Source organism: Ceratotherium simum, chromosome 9 (genome assembly GCF_057802395.1).
Source record: "Ceratotherium simum simum isolate JZ-2026a chromosome 9, ASM5780239v1, whole genome shotgun sequence".
Classification (NCBI taxonomy): domain Eukaryota; kingdom Metazoa; phylum Chordata; class Mammalia; order Perissodactyla; family Rhinocerotidae; genus Ceratotherium; species Ceratotherium simum.
The window spans coordinates 51,101,015-51,124,534 of record NC_141908.1 but is presented as its reverse complement, the minus strand read 5'-3'; the positions used below and the strand labels follow the sequence as shown (position 1 = coordinate 51,124,534).

General features: G+C 37.9%; 1 protein-coding gene across 1 annotated transcript in view; it reads left to right on the top strand.

Annotated features, from left to right (window-relative positions):
* Positions 1–23,520, top strand: part of METTL8 (methyltransferase 8, tRNA N3-cytidine) — a 90,233-nt gene that overhangs the window by 16,411 nt on the left and 50,302 nt on the right. Inside the window, 1 exon segment of the mRNA XM_014785859.2 lies at positions 17,965–18,023. Coding sequence (XP_014641345.2) covers positions 17,991–18,023 — 33 coding nt within the window. The 5' untranslated portion in view covers positions 17,965–17,990.

Genomic DNA, 23,520 nt, shown 5'->3' with positions numbered 1-23,520 from the left:
AAGTAATCAAGGTTAACATCAACAGTGATGTCATGTTCATATCATATACCCTTGATATGATGTGATAAGAATGGTACTTTACCTCTGTGGTTTTGTTCCCAGAACCCAGAACCCCAGTCTAATCATGAAAAACATATCTGATACATTTTTTAAGGGACATTCTATAAGATACCTGGTTAGTACTCTTCAAAACTGTAAAGGTCTTCAAAAACAAAGCAAGTCTGAGAAACTGTTAGAGCTAAAGAGAGGCCTAAAGAGCCCTGATGATTAAATGTAATGTGGTCGCTGGATGGAATCCTGGAAGAGAAAAAGGACATTAGGTAAAAATGAAGGAAATCTGAATAAAGTATAGACTTAAGTCATGCGTCACTTAACGACAGGGGTACATTCTGAGAAATGCATTGTTAGGCAATTTTGTCATTGTGCCAACATATCATAGAGTATACTTACACAAACATAGATAGTATAGCCTACTACACACCTGGGCTGAATGGTACTAATCTTATGGGACCACCATCATATACACAGTTTGTTGACAAAAATGTCTTTATGGGGCACATGACTGTAATATATTAATATTGGCTTATTAATTGTAACAAAGACACCCTACTAATGTAAGATTTTAATAGTAGAGGAAACTCTGTCAGATATATGGGAACTCTCTGTACTATCTGCGACTTTTCTGTAAATGTAAAATTGTTCTAAAATTTAAAAAATGCGATAGGAATATGGTAGACACCACTGCATAGAGGCAGCATAGCTTTAGTGGTTAAGAAGATGAACTCACTTACCAGCCTGCCTGGGTTCAGATCTCAGCCTCACTACTTACTAGCTGTGCGAACCTGGTTACCCTAAGTAACTAGAATTATTAAACCTCTCTGTGCCTCAATTTACTTATCTGTTAAATCGATTCTTGGGAAGACTCGATGAGTTAACATATATAAAGCAATTAGAGTAATGCTTGGCACATAGCCAGCACTATATATTTGTTTGATTCTATTTATCATTACTACTTTGCTTTGCTCTTTAGTTTTGGGGATCTCTGTGGTCATAGCTGAATTTCACTAAGTCTCTCTTCTCCTTCAGCATGCTGATTTTTAGCTTAACACTCCAACAAAATGGTGTCCGTAATGCTTTGTTCATAAGGGAGAAATCATTAAGATTGTAAAGATTTCAGAGAAAGCAGGACCAGAACTTGAGGATTCCCAGCCCCAATTTTATGCTGCACATATATATAGTATTGACTGAGTGAATGCAGAAGCCCCGAAGCCTGACAAGATCTACTTTTTTGGGGCATAGACATGCCACACGTAGAAATTCTGAAGTTAACTTTATTTGGTTTTCAGTAGATTCCTTATTAAAATGTCCACTTCCTTTGTTAAACTGATATTCTTTTAGGACAAAGCGCTGCCTACAGTGCAAACCCCTCAGATTTAGGTTTCAACATCTAAAATTTTGGTGATATTTGAAACAAAATGGAATGTATTATAGAAACATATGCATTAGGCCTTTTACTTCTCTGCCTAAAATACATACCAACTCTTTAGAAAACTCTGTGTAGATCAGCAGCTCAGGTATAATGGTGTACTGAGTAGAACATGGAATTCAGATTCAGGAGGCCTACTTGGAGTGTGGGCTCCTGTAGCTGTGTGATCAAGGCGACTCATGTAACCTGTTTGAGCCTCGTCTCCCACATCTGTAAAATGGTGATAACAAAAATGCCTGTCCTGCCTTCCTGCCTCGCTTGTAGGATTGTTGTAAGAATTAAGTGTGAAAATGAATGTGAGAGCTTTTGTAAGTTGTAAAACCTATACAAATATTCTTGTTACAGTAATTCTCAGGTTTTCAACCATAGTAAAACTCCAGTGGAGCTTTATAGTCATATTAACTGTTGCAGTCATCTGCACAGCTTTATTTATTATGTAATAAGGTGAAATCATTTGAATTTAAAACGCTTTTGATGGTATATTTTCTCACAGGATTTCAGTTTTCATGATATTTTTCTTTGATGTAACAAAGGAAGGCATTGTTTTAATCTGGAATCATCTCTTTCATGTGGCAGTTTGAGGAAATGGTTTCCAAACTCTTCACTGAAATTAGCTATATAGAGAACACAAAAGTATATCCCTGTGATTTGGGAAGTTGTCTCCTTCAGACAGACCCTCTTGTCCTGGCATGGGGCTGACCAGCAGAGGGTGCACAAGCTTTCCCAGGAGCTAGGCTGGGCGGACCTGACTGGTGCCATCTGTGTTTGCTGCCTGATGATTAACAAGTATTAGAAATGAAAAGGTTCTGGCACATCAGAAACAGTTACCAGATGGAAAGAGAGAGCAGCCATGATGTCAAACAGCAATGGAGCAAGTACCCACCAAAGTTGGTGAATAGGAAGTTTTTGGATAACTGGAATTTGATATTCTGGCATGGATTATTTGTCTGTGTTCCCCCCCCACCACCACCACTCTTTGCCTTTTCCAATAATTTCTTTCTCTTTCGGGGTCTTTGCCCCACCTTCTCAGCGTCTGCATTTGTCTGCCTTACCTGGTCTAACAGTTGGGGTCTTTTAAAAGTAGCCTTTCTCTGGACTTCTTTGGCCCTCTGGTATTTGGGTCCTGAATCCAGCTGGCCACAGCACCCTGTCTGGGTCCCCTTAACCAGGCTCTTACAGATTCCATGGTATCTTTCCTCCATGTAAATGGGTGACCACCAGAAAAATTTTGAAACCTTTCTAGTGTTACTGTCAGTACTGCTCATACCATCTTTTTTTCCCTTTCTTCCCAAGCATGGATCCTCTACCCATGAATATTATACAGAATTTGAATACTTAGTAATTTAAACGCGGTGGTCCAATGGTTGAAATTTGGCACTCTCACCACCAAGGCCTGGGTTCATTTCCTAGTCAGGAAACCACGCCACCATCTGTCGGTTGTCATACTGTGGTGGCTGCATGTTGCTGTGATGCTGAAAGCTATGCCACCAGTATTTCAAATACCGGCAGGGTCACCCATGGTGGACAGATTTGAGCAGAACTTCCAGACTAGGAAGAAGGACCTGGCCACCCAGTTCCAAAAAAAAAAATTGGCCATGAAAATCCTATGAATAGCAGCAGAGCATTGTCTGATATAGCACCGGAAAGTGAGAGGATGGCACAAAAAGACCGGATAGGGTTCCTCTCTGCTGTACACAGGGTTGCTAGGAGTTGGAATCGATTCTACGGCAATAACAGGAAAGTGATTTTTGAAATATTTTTATGTTTTCTGATTATAAAGGTAATTTGAGTTTACTCGAAAAGAAAAAGAAGGGCCAGTCTGGTGGCATAGTGGTTAAAGTTCCTATGCTATGCTTTGGCGGCCTGGGGTTCACCAGTTTAGATCCTGGGAGCAGACCTACGCGCTGCTCATCAAGCTATGCTGAGGCGGCGTCCCACATACAGCAACTAGAAGGATGTACAGCTATGACATACAACTTCTACTGGAGCTTTGGGAAGAAAAAAGGAAAAAAAAAAGGAGGAAGATTGGCAACAGATGTTAGCTCAGGGCCAATCTTCCTAAAAAAAAAAAAGAAAGAGAGGGGCTGGCCTGGTGGCATAGTGGTTATTAAAGTTCGTGCACTCCCCTTTGGCAGCCCAGAGTTCGCAGATTTGGATCCCAGGCGCAGACCTACGCACCACTCATCAAGCCATGCTGTGGTGGCATCCCGTATACAAAATGGAGGAAGATTGGCACAGATGTTAGCTCAGGGACAATCTTCCTCAAACAAAAAGAGGAAGATTGGCAACAGATGTTAGCTCAGGGCCAATCTTCCTCACCAAAAAAAAAAAAAAAAAGAAAAGAGAGAGAAAAGAATGCTTTGAGATGTATTAAGAAGAAAATATAAGGATCTCCTTGAGCTTTTCAATGAAAGAAAACTACTGTAAGTTCTTTCAGACTTTTTCTATGCTGTGGTATATTTGTTGGTATATATATTGATTGTTAAAAATGAGATCACACTATAGGTACTGTTTTGTACCTGACTTTTTTTCCCTACCTAATAAATCATGGACTTCTTTCCATATCAATAAATTTAGGTTTTTAGTAACATTTTAAGTAACTACATAATTTTCCTTTATGTGGATGTACAATAATTTTGTCAGTCCTCTAAAGATGAGTATTTAGATTGCAGTTTTTCCATATAATGTACAAACAATGCTGTAACAAATCCTTAATATATGCTTAGGATGGAATTTTCTATCAATTTTTTTCTTTAAAAGTTTTAATACGCCACCAGCCTGGTGACGTAGTGGTTAAGGTCACACGCTCTCCTTTGGCAGCCTGGGGTTCACAGGTTCGGATCCCCGGCGCGGACCAGCACACCACTTGTCAAGCCATGCTGTGGCGGCGTCCCATATAAAGTAGCGGAAGATGGGCACGGATGTTAGCCCAGGGCCAGTCTTCCTTGGCAAAAAGAGGAGGATTGGCAACGGATGTTAGCTCAGGGCTAATCTTCCTCACACACACACACAAAAAAAGTTTTCATACATATTGCCACAGTTCCCTCAGGAAAGGCCTCTCAGTGCAATGTCCCCTGAGAGTGTGTGAGGATGCTTGTTGCTGCACACCACTGATCATGTTTCACCTTTGCCTCACGATAGTAGGCCATTGCACTATATTTTAAAAATTGATGGACTTTCCACTCTCCATGTCACCCCAGAAAATTAATGTAAGGCAGTGGTTCTCAAGCTTTTTGGTCTCAGGACCCCTTGACACTCTGAAAAGTTATAGAGGCCCCCAAGAGCTGTTGTTTATGTGGAGCATAGTTATCAATATTTACTGTATTAGAAATTAAACCTAAGAAAAATTTAAATATTTATTGAAGTCATTTAAAAATAACAATAATAAACCCATTGCATATTAGCATGAATACCATTTTTATAAAACATATTTTCCAAAATAAAAAAATCAGAAGAGTAGCATAGTTTTACATTTTTGCAAATCTCCTTAATATCTGGCCTAAGAGAAGATGGTTGGATTCTTATATTGACTTCTGCATTAAGTCTGTTATGATATGTTGTTCTGGTTAATGTATACAAAGAAAATCTGATCTCACACAGAAATATAAGTAGTTAGAAAAGGGAAGAGTGCTTTCATAGTCTCTTCAGATGAGTGTGAATATTCTCCTTTGATACTACACCAAATCCCAGTAAGAGATAGTTTCTTAAAGGTTAATTGCAATATAATATTTGAAACCACATCAGTGAACTTTTCATACTCTGTAACCTTGAAATCCATTGGCCTGTCTTGCACCTTGAACGAATCTTTTACCCACACATGATTTTGTGATATTTTGTGTTGGTCATCTGGAAAGTATTGGTATGCTGTGTTGTGCGGGTCTTCCAAATGTTGACACATTTCATTATACAACATCAAAAATACCATACTCTCTTCAGAACAGTGTTTGTAAGTGTCAGAAAGCTGTTAAGCTCATAGTGGTGGACATAGGTTTTGCAAAATTCTAATTTTTTGCTTAAAAGCTTGAATTTTATCAATGGCAACTAATGATGTTGGTTTTCCTGACAGGCTTACTTTGTTTTTTAGAAAATGCCAAAGTAAAAATGGTGTTCCATGAAAACAATTTTTATTCCTTCATCAAGGATATGCTTAAGTGAAACTGGCTTTTTCTTTTGTTTCTGTGAATGCATGGTGAAGACGACAATGACCTCCAGTACAGTTTGGTACCACTGCCTTGATTTAGACTAAGGTACCAGCAGTTATCCACCATTGCCTGTGCTCCATCACTACAAATGTCACTACAGTGAAAAAGGCAAATAACGTGTTGATGTTAGTATGAAAATAACTCTGACCTTTTGCAGACCTCCTTAAAATGTCTTGCAGGCCCCTCAGGATCCCTGGACCACACTCTGAGAAACTCCAGTCTAAGGAAATCATAGGAACCCATTATCTTACCAGAGACTGGTTTAGAAATAGTTTATGACCCAATTCTGGCCAGTGAAGTCTGAGAGCAAGTCTATTGAAGAGCTTGTGAGAAAGTTTCCTCATCCCTAAAAAGAGACATAAGAAAGAGATGGTGCTTTTCTTCCCCTGGATGTTGCCATGTCACTGTTATGCCTGGAACCGCTGCAGCCATTTTGTAACTGACAAAGGGAACCAGCCTTAGGATGAAGGTAATGCTGTGAAGAGCAAGATGGAGAAATGGCAGGAACCTGGGTCCTTGATGACATTATATGTCCGTGGATGAAACCATACCTGGAACTTGCCCAACCTCTGGACTTCCAGTTATGAGAGATATTATTCCCTTGTTATTTAAGCTAGGTTGAATAGGGTCTCTTGCTACTTACAGTCAAATGCATCCCAGGAAACATTTATTATTAGTGTGATGAACATTTTTAAGTGTTTAGTGGCCATTTGCATTTCTTTTGTGAATGCTTGTTGATGGCATTTATCACATTTTCCTGCTGAGATCATTTCTAATTATTTTCTAAGCATTCCTTATATATTAATAACATTAACATATTGTACTAATTTTGCAGGTATCTCCACCAGTGTCTTTTATAGTATATCTCCCCATTTTTTTTTGTTTGTTTGCTTTTGGTTTTTTTTGTGAGGAAGATTAGCCCTGAGCTAACATCTGTTGCCAATCCTCCTCTTTTTGCCAAGGAAGATTGGCCCTGGGCTAACATCTGTGCCCATCTTCCTCTACTTTACATGGGACGCCTCCACAGCATGGCTTGACAAGCAGTGCATTGGTGTGCGCCCAGGATCCGACCCTGTGAACTCTGGGCCACCAGAGCAGAGTGCGCGCACTTCACCGCTACGCCACCGGGCCGGCCTCTTCCCATATATTTTTATAAGCAATCTATTAGTCTTTTTCTTTCCTTTTTAGCTTCAGTATCATGTTCAAGAGAGTCCTTTCTACCCCACTTAGTAAGTATTCACCTATATTTTTTCTAGTCCTATTGAGAAGTATTTTTTTAAATTAAAAAGTTTAATTCATCTGGGATTTATTTTGGTGTTAGATATAGAGTAGGAGTATAACTTTATTTTTTCTAAATAGGTAGCTGTTTTCTTAATACATTTCTTTGAATGAGCTGGTCTTAACCCACTGATTTGAAATACTAGCTTTATTACAGATGGAATTCTTCTATATATTTTGTCTAGTTTCTGGCCTTTTGTGTTCTGTTCCACTGCTGTGACTGCATAGCCTGGCGCTATAGACATGGCCAGGATATGCTTGGTTTATAGTATATTGTAACGTCTAGAAGGGCAAGCACTCCCCCCACCCCTGTAACCCTACCCCACCACAACCATCATCACTCATTTCTCCTCCAGTATTTTCCTGGTGCTTCCCACGTGTTTATTCTTCCAAACTTTTAAATTATTTATTCAAGTTCCCCAAAAACATTTTTGGAATTTTGATTGGAATTATTTTAATTTTATAGATGATTTTCGCAAGATATTTACAGTTTTACAATTTTGAATCTACAGCTCCAGAAATCCATGTAGTGGATTCCTGTTTGTGTAGTGTCTTCCTGTTTATTAAAATTATCTTCCATGCCCCTCTGTAGAGTTGTATAGCTTTCTTCATATCAGCCCTGTACATTTCTGGCCGACTTTATTCCTAGGTATTTCATATTATTTTTTTGTTGCAGTCATAAGAGGGATCTTTTCCCCCTCTATATTTTCTATTTTTGCTATTAATATTAAAAAAAAACTTTAAAATATCACATTTTTTGATATGATGCTCATAGCTCGTATTTCCAGATAGTTTTGGTTTCTTAAAAAAGAATAAGCACAAAGGATACTATCATTTGTGGTAGTACATTGTGTACTGTGTGAACTTGATTTATGAGCTATGTCTAAGACTGTTTAAAGAAACAGAACATACCAGAAGCTATATCTCAATGAATATGATCCTTCCAAGCTGGTTATGTTGGAAGTCTATACATTTATGGCAAAAAGAACAACTTACTCTAAAAAAACAAAGGGTATTATCCTAAAGCAAAGAGTTTGCCACCACTGAGGATATGAAGAAGAATCAATAAGCTTGCTTTGAGGACATTATCTGAAAATGGAATTTCAAAGATATTTGTTATTGGGATAAATAGTAGTCTCTTAAAGTAACTTATTTGAAGGGTCAGCACTTACTTTGATGTACAGCTCTAGTTTTTTATTAAACAACATTGCTTTATAAACACACCTTATGTTATCAGATGGCAAAGAGATGGCTGATAGGTTTTATATGTTTTGTTGTTGTTATTTTAAAAGAATCACCATTTAATCAGATTGTTTTTATATTAAATAAGATGCAAGTTGCCCCACGCAGTATGGACTGGCAGTGTTTCAGCTGTTTGGAAAAATGGAATTTGCCCGTTTTCTAAGATCATTTAAAATAAACAAACAAATGTCTTTTCATCCACATTATGGATTTAAAAAATGTGTGGACTAGCCTGGTATCTTAATCACCATTAAACCTGTTGCTATAGAAAAGTGGTTCTGAGCTCTTAACAACTGACTTGCAAATGATCTTAGAAATAAGACCTTTTATAGGTTGAAGATTGCTAAGGTTTCTCTACATGATGTGGTCCTTGGAGGTTGAGAATATAATTACTATTCTCAATTATTCTCAAGCAACTTGCTGAGGCATTATTATCCATGGGCTTTTTAAAAATCATTCTTAAATTTATTGATCATTAGTTTATATAATTTCTTGGAATAAGGTTTATTATGTATTGGATAAAGAATGCTTGTATTCTTTTTTTTCTTTGAGTGAGGAGTCTGGCTCTAGGTCAGAATCCTATATGTGATCTTTTAGACCTGACCGTAAGCAATTAACGAGACTTTTCGTGGAGGGCCTCATTGGGAGAAGCTGCCATCCCCACACCAGAATTGGTGCACAGCCAGTGCATTGCAGTTTTCTGGAGGGATTGCAGTCAAGGGCCCCTGAGCAGCCATGCTCAATAATGAGGGCCACTGCTGAGACACTTTTTCCACTTTGGCTCAGTACCATTCCACTCCTAGCTCTTCTTCCTCCACTGCCACACCCCCTCCTGCCCATGGGTCCATAAAAAGGCAGGACTCTTTTCTTCAGGGCTCCCCTGCAGTGAAACAATGTCCCCAATCTGTGCTACATCCACTTGATGCTTACCCAGTACCATTCCACTGGGGAAAATGGAACACTGGAGAGTTGGTGCCTCTCTTTGCCTCTGGTTTGCACTATTGCCAGAAGTAAAAGGCTTGATTGTTACTTTCAGTTTGGCTTGTTGTCCTAATTGACAACCTTAACACCTGATTGCTCGATAGTGGGTGTTACTAATTATTTATTAATTTTATTGTGTGATTTTTTTTTTTTTTCTTTTCAAGCTTCAAGGGGTGCCATTTAGAAATGTTTCTGGAATTCACTGAATAATAATTTGACTTTACGTTTGTGATGCACTATGAAGTTTATAATGTTCTTTGTAAGAACGTTGTCACTTAGGAATAATCTCCATTTTACAAATGAGCCTGTAGGCTCAGGCAAAGTAAGTGACTTTCCCAAAAATCATGATTATTAGATGGTTGGACCAGGACTTGAACTTGAGGCTTATTCTATGCTCTGTTCAGCACTTTCTACTTTACCACCCTACTTAATTGGTAAATTAGTCTTTTACTTTCTTGGGAAGTTAGGACTACTTCAGAGCTGTTTAAACTAAGAAGTATAGTGGAAGGCTTGACCCTGTGGGATTCATGAAGCCCTGTGGAAATTGTAAGAGCCAGACAAATGATAACAACAGTAATATCAACTAAAGTTCCTTGAGCACTCCCCATGCACCCAGCACTATGCTGCGTATATGCTACATAGATCACCTCCTGTAACCTTCCTATATTTTGAAATAATCTGATTAGCCACATTTTATTGAGGAAATTGAGATTAACAAAGTTAAGTATCATGTCAGAGGTTATGTGGTAGTAAGAGGCAGAGCCTGGATTCAACTTACTTGAAACCCTTCCCCTCTTTACCTGAAATTTCTTTCCAAGGAAAATTAAGGTGATTCTGCCCTACTCGGCAGTATTTCTGTTTAAGGAAGAGAGATAGTAGAATTCTCTTGAACAGAATCTTCTAATACTGTATTTCTCAATGTTGAAAAATATATAAACCTTCGTTTAAAGGAGAAAAATTCTCAGACCACTGGGTTGACTTTAAATATTTTTACAATATATTGTATAGTTTATAGTATATTGTTACACAAATCTAGGTATAAGCTCCTTGTGTATAGAGCTCTTATTCAATTACAAAATCAAAATATGTACAAATACAACAATGCCAATAAAGTTCAAATTAACAGCATTATAATGTGACTGCTGATGTTTTACCAAAACTAAATTGCAACTGTCATTATAAACTAGATACTGACCACCACCACACAGGTTCTTCTGACTTCAGTCCATCTGTACTGTGTGTGCTGTGTCTTCTCAATTCCCTCACCACTTTTCTCAATTGAGAATACCGCAGAATCTTTTTACAATGTGCTGTTTACTCAGATGCATCTTTTCCATGTTGTATCTGTGCTTCTTGTTGCCTACAAGATCATAAATGCAAACAGGGCACTGAAATCAAGTAGCAGTTACATGTTTGCTCATGTTGATTTTATTTTTAGATTATTATCATTAAAAAAACACAATTTTAAAATTTGTCATAGGACCTTAGTTTGACAAGTCCTGTTTTAATAGATGTGTCTAGTAGGGGATTGTTCCTGAAGAGCAAGGGATGTAGATCTATTATAATGACCTTCTGAAGATTAAAATGAGGTGGTAGATAGGAGTCCATATTTTAGCTTTTTGTCCGTGCTAAAAAGTTTCTCTTTCGTAGGTATTCATAGCCTTGTGGTTTTAGCCACACTGTAAGAGCCTCTCATTCAAAGCAGGGTTTCCTTCTCAGTGTTACAGTGTTACTATTTTTGTTACACTAGGTGACATGGGTTAGCAAACTCAGAAGGCCTAGTTACTAACCAGTACCTTCTATCTGTCTTCCCTTCCCCTTGTTTCTATTAAACCCAGACTTCAGCCACATCAAGTTCATCAACCTCCCCCCACTCCCCAATCCTTCCTTCTACTCTCTCCTCTTTATTTTTTATTTCTAGTCATTTTGGGCTTACTTTATGGTCATCATTTATATTCTCCCTCAATTCCACATCATAAATCACCACTACTTTCTGTACTACCAGCCTGAATAGGCCTAATCTAGATAAAACCAAATATTTAGCCCCAGACTGCCAGTGGTAGAGGAAATTACATAACTGCTATATCAGTTAGGTTACTTTTGGTTGGAGAGAACAGAAAACTCAGACTAGCTTAAACAATTAAGAGAATGTATTGGCTTAATAACTGAAAAAGCCAGAGGTGGGACTGGCTTCAAATGAAACTTAATCCAGCTACTAAACCATGGGACCTAACTTCTTCTTCTTTTTTTTTTTTTTTGTGAGGAAGATCAGCCCTGAGCTAACATCCATGCCAGTCCTCCTCTTTTTGCTGAGGAAGACTGCCCTGAGCTAACATCTATGGCCAATCCTCCTCCTTTTTTTCCCCTTTTTCTCCCCAAAGCCCCAGTAGATAGTTGTATGTTATAGTTGCACATCCTTCTAGTTGCTGTATGTGGGACGCCGCCTCAGCATGGCCAGACAAGCGGTGCGTCGGTGCACGCCCGGGATCCGAACCCGGGCCGCCAGTAGCAGAGCGCGCACACTCAACCACTAAGCCAGAGGGCCAGCCCCCCTAACTTCTTTTTATCTTCCCAATTTTCCTTCTTCAGAGTTAGCTTCATCCTAAAGTTGTCTCATGCCATCCTAAGGCCAGGCCCATTCATGGCTTCAAGATGGCTTTTGTTATGGACTGAATTGTGTCCTCCTCCACAAATTCATATGTTGAAGCCCTAACCCCCACTGTGACTGTATTTGGAGATAGGGCCTCTATGGAGGGAATAAAGCTTAAGTGAGGTCAGACAGGTGGGGCCCTAATCCAGTAGAACTGTGTCCTTATAAGAAGAGAAAGAGATGCCGGAGATCTGTCTCTCTCACCACAAGTGTGCAAGAGGGAAGGCCATGTGAGGACACAGCAAGAAATCAGCTATCTACAAAACAGCAAGAGAGGCCTTACCAGACACCAACCCTGATGCCTTTTGATCTCGGACTTCTAGCCTCCAAAACTGTGAGAAAATAAATTTCTATTGTTTAAGCCACCCAGTCTATACATTTGTTAAGGCAGCCTGAGCTGACTAATACAGCTTTCAACAGCTTCAGGGCTTCCTGCTTCCTTTTTCATGGGTAACAGTTATGAGAAATCATCTTTGTCCCAAAATCTCTAGCAGTAGACCTAAGATGCATTCTGTTGGACAGATTTAGTCACATGCTCACCTCTGAACCATTACTTTTTTTAATAAACTTCTAATTTTAGAACAGTTTTAAATTCACAGAAAAATAGTGAAAATAGTATAGATAGTTACCATATATTTCATACCGAGCTATTATTAACATCTTACATTAGTATGGTATATTTGTCACAATTAATAAACCAGTATTGATACATTATTCTTAACTAAAGTCCATAGTTTATTTACATTTCCTTAGTTTTGACCTCATATCTTTTTTCTGTTCTAGGATCCTGTCCAGGATATCACATTATATTTAGTCATCATGTCTCCGTAGGCTACTCATGGCTCTCACAGTTTCTCAGATTTAACTTGTTTTTTGATGACTTTGACAGTTTTGAGGAGTACTGGTCAGGTATTTTGTAGAATGTTCCTCAATTAGTGTTTGTCTGATGGTTTTCTCATGATGAGACTGGGGTTATGGGTTTGGGGGAGGAAGAAGATACAGAGGCAAACTGCCATTCTCATCACAGCATATCAAGAATACATACCATCAACATGACTTATCTCTGTTGACGTTGATCTTGATCACCTGGCTAAGGTAGTGTTTATCGTGCTTCTCCACTGAAGAGTCACTTCCCCTTTCCAGACTGTCCTCTTTAGAAGGAAGTTACTATGCACAGCCCACACTTAAGGAATGACGCATTATGCTCCACCTCCTTAAAAGTGGAGTATCTACATAAATTGGTTGGAATTCTTCTGCACGGGAGATTTGTCTCTTCTCCCCCATTTATTTATTTATTCAGTCAATTATTTATATCAGTATGGACACATGGATATTTATTTTATATTTTGGGTTATAATCCAAAACTACTTTACTTATTTTGTTGCTCAGAGTGTTTCAGCTTTGGCCATTGGGAGCTCTTTCCATTGGCTCCTGTGTCCTTTTGATATACCCTTATTATTGTGGGGTTTTTGTGGGGGGTTTTTTTGATGACTTCCTTGCTTTCTGGCACTATAAGATGCTACAGGCTCATCTTATATATTGCCTGCCCCAATCCTAGCATCAGTTATTTCTCTAAGGAGCCCTCGTTTCTTTTATTAGAGGATGGTATTAGAAACCAAGATCTGGGTGGTAGCTGTGCTTGTTGCTACTGGGATGTTGTTGCTTCTAGCGCTCTCAGCTGGCAGAGTAAGGAAATACATGTGTGTATACTAGCCCGTGTATATACACATATCTACAAATATTTCTATATATAACATCTGTATTTATATTAAGATAAACATGAGTTCATACTGATGACTTCGATTCTAATTCATTACCATATAGATTAGTCTGGCCTTCTCCCCTTGCTTGTCTGTAATCTTCCACTCCCAGTGAAAAACCTGGTTCCCACCATCTCCTATCTATTTCTTAATTGTTCTGTTTCAGTATATTTGTATAGAGGTTTGAGAATTGTTAACCCTTTATCAACTAGAGTACAGTGCTTATTACAATTATTGCCTTTAGTCTTACTCTACTGATTTCCAAAGTTACTTAGCATCTTTTTCCAAATTTCTTTTTGTTCCCTGAATATACCATACACTTTCACACTTCTTTGTGTTTATTTGTGATAATATCTCTGCCCAAGATGCCTGGCTTTCACCCTTATCTCCTTGGAATATTGCCACTCATTCTTCTAGACCCAGCACAGATGTTGCTTCCACCTAGCCACTACCAATAGACTTAATCATTCATTCCTCTGTGCTCTAATAACACCTTATTCCCCCCCTCTGCTACACGTGTCAGGACTCTTTGTTTGCATCTCATTCTTCTTTACTTGATGGTAAGGTTTTTGAGGGCAGGAACCAAATAGATTTGTCCCTGGATTCCCAGGACTTAACAGTAATGGATATTATATGTTAGAATCCTCTCAGATGAAAATAACAGAAAACCTAATAGTGGCTAAAATATATAAGGATTTATTTTTTTCCCCTAGCAAGAAGTCCAGAGGAAGGTGGTAATCATTGCTTGACCTGTTCAATAATGCCATCAAGAACCAGGCCCTGGGGCCGGCCCCATGGCTTAGCGGTTGAGTGCACACACCCTGCTACTGGCAGCCCGGGTTCGGATCCCAGGCGCGCACTGACGCACTGCTTGTCGGGCCATGCTGAGGCAGTGTCCCACGTACAGCAACTAGAAGGATGTGCAACTATAACATACAACTATCTACTGGGGCTTTGGGGAAAAAAAGGAGGAGGATTGGCAATAGATGTTAGCTCAGGGCTGATCTTCCTCACAAAAAAAAAAAAAAGAACCAGGCCCTTTTCCTCCTCTGTACACAGCATCACTGTGTGGAATTTACACAGTGCTATAACTTCTGCCTACCTAAGTCCTACATTCTTTTGAAATTATGGAAATACATTCATTTGGACACTTTTATTCACTAATGTTGTATTTCAGATTTTTGGTATCTAACATTCATTTATGAATTGAATCTTTTATGATATTCCAGTTTGTGCCAGGGCAGCCTTATTGATACATTAGTCCAAACATGACTGGGTAAATCCTGCATACAGGTACAAGCTTCTCCTGCCATCTAGTGTACCTAGGGATAGAAACCTTTGCAATAAATAGGAAAACAGAAGTCTCATTAAGGGCAAAACTCCATTGATTTCATCCATATGAGTTTTTACTAGAACTTGTAAGGACTGAAAACGCATAAAGTATACCCCTTATACCTTTAATACCCTTTCTCAGCCCACTAAATCTGATGAGTGCCTCCAGAAGTTACTATAGCACACACAAATGTGAAATGCCAGGTGGATGAGCTAAAACAGATTTCATCCTGGTCCAGCATAATGTTTTTGGAGACAATTTCCAGAGTAATTAGAACAGTCTACTCTTCAGATATTTAGGAGTGAGGCAGCTTTGAGATGGATTTACATGAAATCCCTTCAAAGAATAGCTTGTGTGTCCCAGTAGCCTCTTTTTGTGTGAGGGAGTACATGGTGTGGCCACCTTTAAGGGTCGTCATGGAGAGCGAACACTGACCATGAGATCCCCATTTTGAAGCTGCAGAGTGACTGACGTCATGGTGTGACAAAAGTGCTCTGCAAATACTTACTGTAATTATTGTTGTTGTTCTGTTCTTGCTAATAACCTTATTTATACTCTGAAATTATAATCATCCAAAGAAAGATTAAAACAAGATGTATGAGTTGCCTGAGCCATTTGCCTCGCAGATGGTCACCCTCGGAGTCCTCTGAAATTGCCAGGGTTAATTGAAGCTTCAGTTTTCACCACAGCGTAGTTGAGACTTAAGTGTTTCTTACCTGTTGGCTTTTGCTATCCAAAACAGTGCAACAATTGCACTTTAATTTGCTCTCATTAATGCCAGCCTCTCAGGTAATGTTTAGTGCAGCTTTATCTAGATGATGTTTGTTCCTCTGAATGAAACCTTTGTACCAGCTTCCCAGCTGAGAAGAAAAGCTAAACAGTCACAAAGGTAAAAACATGAATGTCTCACTAATTTATATATTTAAAGGATGCTTCAGAACCCAGGGAACATCGAAGGGGAGTTAACTTTTAAATGGAGGGCAGGCATGTAGTGTATGATTAACGGCAGTTTCTTTCCCTGAGATTTCAGTGAGCCGAGACAACTGGGAATCATTCTTGGGGAGCCTTACAAATAGTTTGTGCTCAGAGCCAGCGAAGTGCTCCAAGGATAGTACACACAGCAGTACTATTTGCTCTAGTTCTTTGGTTCTCCTCTAGTAGTATTGAGATGTGAGAAAGCAATCTTAGGATCAAGCAAGCAACAGCAAAGGAAATAAGTCCTCTTTGCCTCCACCCCTCAGCTATATAAAAGGAAAAGACCAGTGAAAAGAACCGGATGTTAAATGTTACATTATTTAAGTGATGCTAGAGCACTTAGCCTGAATCTTAAGATTTGGGTACTGGAAAGAGGTTAACTATGCTCTCTTAAATCTGGGGACTGGTGTCTCCCAGTGGCATTGCTTGCTATTTGAATAAGGCCCAAGAGAAGAAACAGGAGAGGACTTCTGGGCCTCCTTAAATCAGTTACAACAAATTAGCAACCCCAGTCAAGACTGGAGAATCAGTACTGTGATCCTTCTTGCGTGTGTGGTGTATAAAAGTAGAACACAAATGGGTGAGAGTATGTATGTGAGTAACAAAGATGTTAACAAAAGAAAAAAAAAAGGTAGAGTGTGGGCTCTCCAGTTAGACTACTTGAGTTCAAATTGAAGCCCCATCAGTTATTGGTTGGGTGACCTTAAGCATGTTACTTTACTTCATCCTGTATGGGTTTTTCCTCTGTAATATGGGTATAAAAATAGTACCCCTTGATAGGGAAATAGAGGTTAAACAAGATAATACATGTAAAGTGCATCAAAAAGGGCCTCACACATGGTAAATACTTAACTTTTTTTTTTTTTGATGGAGGAAGATTCACCCTGAGCTAACATCTGTGCCAATCTTCGTCTATTTTGTACATGGGTCACTGCCACAGCATGGCTTGATGCGTGGTTTAGGTCTGTACCCTGGATCCGAACCCCTGAACCCAGGCTGCCAAAGTGAAGTGCACGGAACTTAACCACTATGCCACAGGGCCAGCCCCTTAACTTTTTTTTTAATTGAGATTTACATGAAAGATAAATTGAGATTGGTGCTTTACTTCCTCAAAGATTTTTTCAATTTGCAAAATATAGTATGGAATATTTAACTAAAATCATCCTTTTATTTAAAAAGTACTTAAAACTGTTAACGCTACAAAAACAAAATTTGCAATTATTTAAGAAACAGTTTTTCATGTTTGTGACATGAAATATCCTTGTATGTACATTTTACCTATTCTGGTAGAATATGTTATAGTTTGTTGATACGGTAAGGCAGATGCGTGAATCATTGTGAAAAGGGCTTCACTTTAGTGGAAAGCAAAGCATCTACCCAAAATTTGGAGGTGAGGCAGAGATCTCTTCCCCACATGTTGTCCTTCTATACCAAAGCCTCTTCTTTTGCTATAGCACATGTGGTGGTACTGGTGGGCCCAGAAAATTGATAAGTATTAAAACCATCTTGGGGCCGACCTGGTGGCGCAAGCGGTTAAGTGCGCGTGCTCCGCTGCCGCAGCCCAGGGTCCACCGGTTCAGATCCCGGGCGCGCATCGTCGCACCGCTTGTCGAGCCGTGCTGTGGCAGCATCCCATATAAAGTGGAGGAAGATGGGTATGGATGTTAGCCCAGGGCCAGTCTTCCTCAGCAAAAAGAGGAGGATTGGCAGATGTTAGCTCAGGGCCGATCTTCCTCACAATAAATAAAACTATCTTTTCCTTGGCTTGCCATACTATGTGTGGAGCCCAAGTCATTTTATCCATTTGTTCTTTTCCTTGCATTCTAAAATAGTCAGCTCTTCCTGGCATACCTTTGTATACTTGATAGCATAATAAATGCTATTGATAATGAAATTCTGTCACTCTGATAGTTATGTGAACTTCAGTTCCTTTCTGGTTCTGTTCCTTAGTGAATACTTTAGCCAATTAACTATTCATGACTGAGTCTTGGCATTGACATTTCAGAGGGCCATGGCCCTAAAGTCATGCTCACTGTGTTTCATTTTGACCTTGACAGGACTTGAGAGGAAGAACCACCATAGGATGGTGAGCTGGAAGTGGGAACCTGTAGGCAAAGTAAGTAAAAGAAATACCACTTGATTATATGGGCTAGAATTTGATATGGCAGAATTAGTTTGACCCAAGTTAAGTGAAGGCTCAGGACTACAAACTTTTCGGCTGCTTCCAACAGTAAATAAAAACTCAAACATCCTAACAAGGATTTGTGGAGATTTGTGTTGCCTTCATATTTCTCTACTCTGAACTGGAGTAATTGGAGTAACTCAAACTAAATACCAGCCTTAGCAATTAAAGCACACCAAGACATGCCTAGAAAACTTACCCTTTTAGATAGCCTCAAGTTTTCTTCCTGACAAACCTTGATAACTTGAAACTATAATGAGAAGCATGAAGTTTGTGGGAAAACTGCATTGTAACAATGTGACCAATATTCAAACCTTTATTTTTCGTACAAGTGTACTACTTATCTAGGTTATGCTGGCCTCATAAACAAATTGGGAAGTGTTCTCTGTTTTCTGAAACAGTCCGTGTAAGATTGGTGTTATTTCTTCCATAAATGTTTGATATTCACTAGGGAAGCCATCAGGGCCTGCAGTTTTCTTTGTAGGAAGGTTTTTTGTTTTTTATTGTGGAAGAAATATACATAAAATTTACGGTCTTAAGTTTCTTTTTTAAGTGTACAGTTGAGTGGCATTAAGTATATTCACATTGTTATGCAAACATTACAGCTATTCATCTCCAGAACTTTTTCATCTTCCCCAACTGAAGCTCTATACCCATTAAATACTTAACTCCTCATTCTCCCCTCCCCCAACCCCTGAAAACTACCATTCTACTTTCTGTCTTTCTAAATTTTTGACTACTCTAGGAAATTCATGTAAGAGGAATGATACATTTGACCTTTTGTGATTGGTTGATTTCGCTTAGCATAATGTCTTGAAGGCTCATCCATGTTGTAGCATGTGTCAAAATTCCCTTCTTTTTAAAGGCTGAATAATATTCCTTTTATGTATATAGGACATTTTGTTTATCCATTCATCTTTTGGTGGACACTTATAAACATGGTGTACAAATATCTCTTCAAGTCCCTGCTTTCACTTCTTTTGGGTATATATCCAGAAGTAGAATTGCTGGATCATATGATAATTCCATGTTTAATATTTTGAGGAATTGCCGTACTGTTTTCCGTAGCAGCTGCACCATTTTACGTTCCCACCAGCAATGCACAAAGGTTCCAATTTCTTCACATCCTCTCCAACACTTGTTATTTTCTGTTGTGTCTGTGTGTGTTTTTTTATAATAGCTATCCTAGTGGTTGTAATATTTGTTTTGTTTTTAGTTACAAATTTAATTTGTTTAATAAATTTAGGACTGTTTAGATTTTTTCTTGTGCTGTTTTGGTAAGTTATTATTGGTAAATTGTGTTTTTTAAGACATTTATCCCATCTACTAAATGGAATAAAATTTTTCATAATATCTCCTTATTAGCTGTTCAATATTTATAGGGTCTATCTCCTTTTCATTCCTGTATTAGAAATTTGTGTCTTCTGAAATACAAGTGTTTGAGATCAGTCTTGCCAGAGGTTTATCAGTTTTGTTAATCTTTTCAAGGAACCAGCTTTTGACTTTAGTTTGCCTTGTTTTGTCCCTTTTCTATTTCATTGATTTCTGCTTTTATTTTTTATTACTTCCTTCTTGCTACTTACTTTGCATCTAATTTACTGTTTTTCTAGTTTCTTAAGATTGAAGCTGAGATCATTGATTTGAGGTCTTTCTTCCTTTCTAATAGAAGTGTTTAAAATTATAAATTTTTCTCTAAACATTGCTTTAGGTGCATCCCATAAATTTTTATATTTTAAGATTTCATTATTATTCAGTTCAACATATTTTCTAATTTACATTAAGATTTACTAACTCATATAAATCTTTGACCCATAGGTTATTTAGAAATGTGTTGCTTAATTTCTAAATATTTGGGGATTTTTCCAGATATGTTATTATTTTGTTTGGATAAAAAAGCAAGAATCAACAATATGCTCCTATAAGAGAAGCACTTTAAATGTAAATACACAAATACATTTTAAAAAAAGATATACCAAACACAACACTGCATAAGACAGCTGGTGGGGTATATTAATATTAAACAAACTAGACTTCAAGAAAATGACTATTACCAGAGATAAGGAGGATATTTATTATTGAGTCAATTCATCAAAAATATGAACATTTAATATTGTTATGGTCAGAAAGCATACTCTGTATGATTTTAATACATTGGAATTTATTGAGATTTGTTTTATAGCCCAGCGAATATGGTCTGCCTTGGTAAATGTTCCACGTTCACTTGAAAAGAATGTGTATTCTGCAGCTATTAGGTATAATGTTCTTTCTATAAATTCATTTAGATCAAATTGATAATGTTCAAATCTTCTACATCATTATTGATTTTTTTTTCTTTTTTTTGAGGAAGATCGGCCCTAAGCTAATATCTGCCAATCCTCCTCTTTTTGCTGAGGAAGACTGGCCGTGGGCTAACATCCATGCCCATCTTCCTCCACTTTATATGGGACTCCACCACAGCATGGCTTGACAAGCGGTGTATCAGTGAGCGCCAGGGATCCAAACCGGTGAACCCCGGACTGCCGCGGCGGAGCACCGCACTTAACCACTTGCGCCACCGGGCGGCCCTTCCTTATTGATTTTTTGATGGTTTGTTTTTGAATGTTGTTGTATTTATTACTGAGAAAGGAGTACTAAAATCTCAAAGTATTACTGTGAATTTGTTAATTTCTCCTTTTAAAAAGTTCTGTCCATTTTTGCTTCATGTATTTTTAAATTATGTTATTAGGTACATGCACATTTAGGATTGTTATGTCTTGATGAATTGGTTTATTATTATTAAATGTCCCTTTTTGTCTCCGTAATAGTCTTTTTTTAAAAAGTCTACTTTGTCTGTTAATATATCTCCACGAGTTTTTCATGCAGTGTTTACATGGTATCTCTTTTTTCAATTTTAATCTATTTATATCTTTATATTTAAAGTGGTTCTCTTATAGACAGTATATGGTTGGGTCTTGCTTTTTCATACAAATTGACAATCTATGTCTTTTAATTGAGTCTGTTTACATTGAATGTAATTGTTGATGTGGTTGGGTTTAAATATGCCATCTTGATATTTGATTTCTAGTGGTCCCATCTGTTTTTAGTTCCTCAGTTCTTCCTTTCGTGCCTTGCTTTGGGTGAATGGAATATTTTTAGCTATACCCCTTTGTGTATAAATACTTCAAATAAAATACTATTTATCCATACAGTTTCGTTATGCAAATAATATCTTAGTTAAACTTGTATTCAAATTAGGGGATGCCAAAAGAAAGTTAAGAGAGGGTACACAAAGAGAGTGGGACACTCTGCTGGCAGAAACCAACTTCCCCTACCAGAATTCTGTTTGGGACTGACCCTGCCCTTCTCTCTTTTTCCCATCACAAAATGGAACCATGACCTAGTAAGCATTAAGCTATCATGATAGTCATAACATAAAGCACATATTTGTTAATCATTGTAGTCAATATAACTGGATAGCTGCTTTCATACTGTCACACTCTTTTGTCACTTCCTTTTTCCACACTGCAAGGATCTTAGGAGCCACCCTGAAAAATATGAAGTAACTTCCTTCCAATTAGATTTATGTCAGACAAGTATCAGTTTTGTATATTCAGTCAGTTAATTAAGTCCCGAGCAGCTTGGTGCTGCTCTTAGAAGCTTGCAATTTAGTTGAGAAGCCATTTATATAATTTTATTTTTTATTTATCTATATTATATTTATTATGTAAGTTTATTATATACTTATATAATAAAAAAGATAAAGAGCAATGCAAGGCTGTATGTGACTCTTACAGATAATAAATAAATGAAATAGATAAAGATGTTTGCGTGGTTAATTAGAAAAACAGCTGCCTAAGCAGCTGTTTGTCCTAAGCAGGACAAATTGTCACACGTTTCAGCCCTGGCCACACTATGCTCTCTCTACGGGCTAGCAGCCTGCCAGGCACACACTTCTCTGACATTTTCCTGAATTGCCTAATATCCAATCTGGTTACGACTTTTTGTCTCCAACTATCTACAGAGGTTCTCGGTCATTTATAGTGAGAGAAACTCTTATCTTTTTTTCCCTCTCTTCCTCTTCTATATATAGATGGACATAGATAAGTATCACATGATTATTTTAAGGATTGAAATTTCATTTTGATTTGGCTTTCCTGGGTGGAAAACATTTATGTCATTTTACACTTTTGAGCATGAATTGCCTCTCTTTCTAGATATAATCAGTTTCTACTCTTCAGCATACAGAAGATTTTCTGAATAATATTCAGTACAGAAAGAGAGCTCTAAAAATAATTGTGCAGGTAGGGTTTTGTTAGTCTTACCTGGAAGACTGGCAGAAGAAAAGAACAAAGGCACGTCAGGGGAAAGGTAGTGGTAGGCGGAGCATTTAGTTTCATCTGCCTCCGCCATAGAGCTTGCTTTTAGTGGAGAAGGAAAAACAAACAAGAAACAGGAGATCTGCGCTAGCTATTGAATGTTTCATTTCTCATCACTGTTAGTCACATTTGAATGGAACCATTGCAGTCTTTTTGGTGTGTATAACTAAGCCCTTTTTTTTTTTCTAAAAGGGAAATCTTGAATTTTATGTTTAAAAGCACAATGAGATGTTTTTGACATTCTGCAGTTCATTTTAGAATTCACAGTCTTGAAACCCATTGACTTTCAGTAAGGTGGTAGAGGGTATACAATGCATGTCACTTTTATGCCTAATAGCACCTTGGATAGTCTCTAATGCGTATTATGTATACACACCTTTTAGCATCTGTTTCTACCTGACAGCTTACAGCATTAGGCTGAATATTGTGATCAACAACTGAATGGGAGTGAAATGCTGAGCAGTATTACAATGGATTCTTATTGGGGAAAAAAAGCTCCATAGAGCTTCATTTTGATATTTTTCCATAAAGATTTTAAACCGACATATTTGCCAGTACATAATTAAGATGACATACTATTTAAATGTTTAAGTTATTCTTCAAGAAATGGGGATGGATTTGGCTAATCAGCTGGTGATTCTCCTCTTGAATTAGGATTTAAGCGTGCGTTTTGTACATTTTGCAAATGTATTACTGACTAATCTTAAAAATATATGTATACAGAGTTGTTAGAATTAAGCGTTACTGGGATCCTATCTTAATACAGTATTTATTTATTTGACTAATTTTCATATTATTCAGTTCAGCCCAGAGAATGAGATTTAATACGTTTGTTTTCTTATTCTGCTGTTATACTTGGGTTTTTGTTCTAGTGGTCACGTAATATTCCCTAGAAGTTTGTGGCCTAAAATTCCCAAAACAGAATAATAAAATCACTTTAAAAAAGGTTTTAATACACAAAATCCAGATTCTGGGCTTATATGCTTTGGCCATGTGCTGAAAATTAAATAAGCAAATACCAAACAAAGCAAAGTTGGTCAAGGTTGTGACTTATAAAGAATGCCAGCCAATGTCAC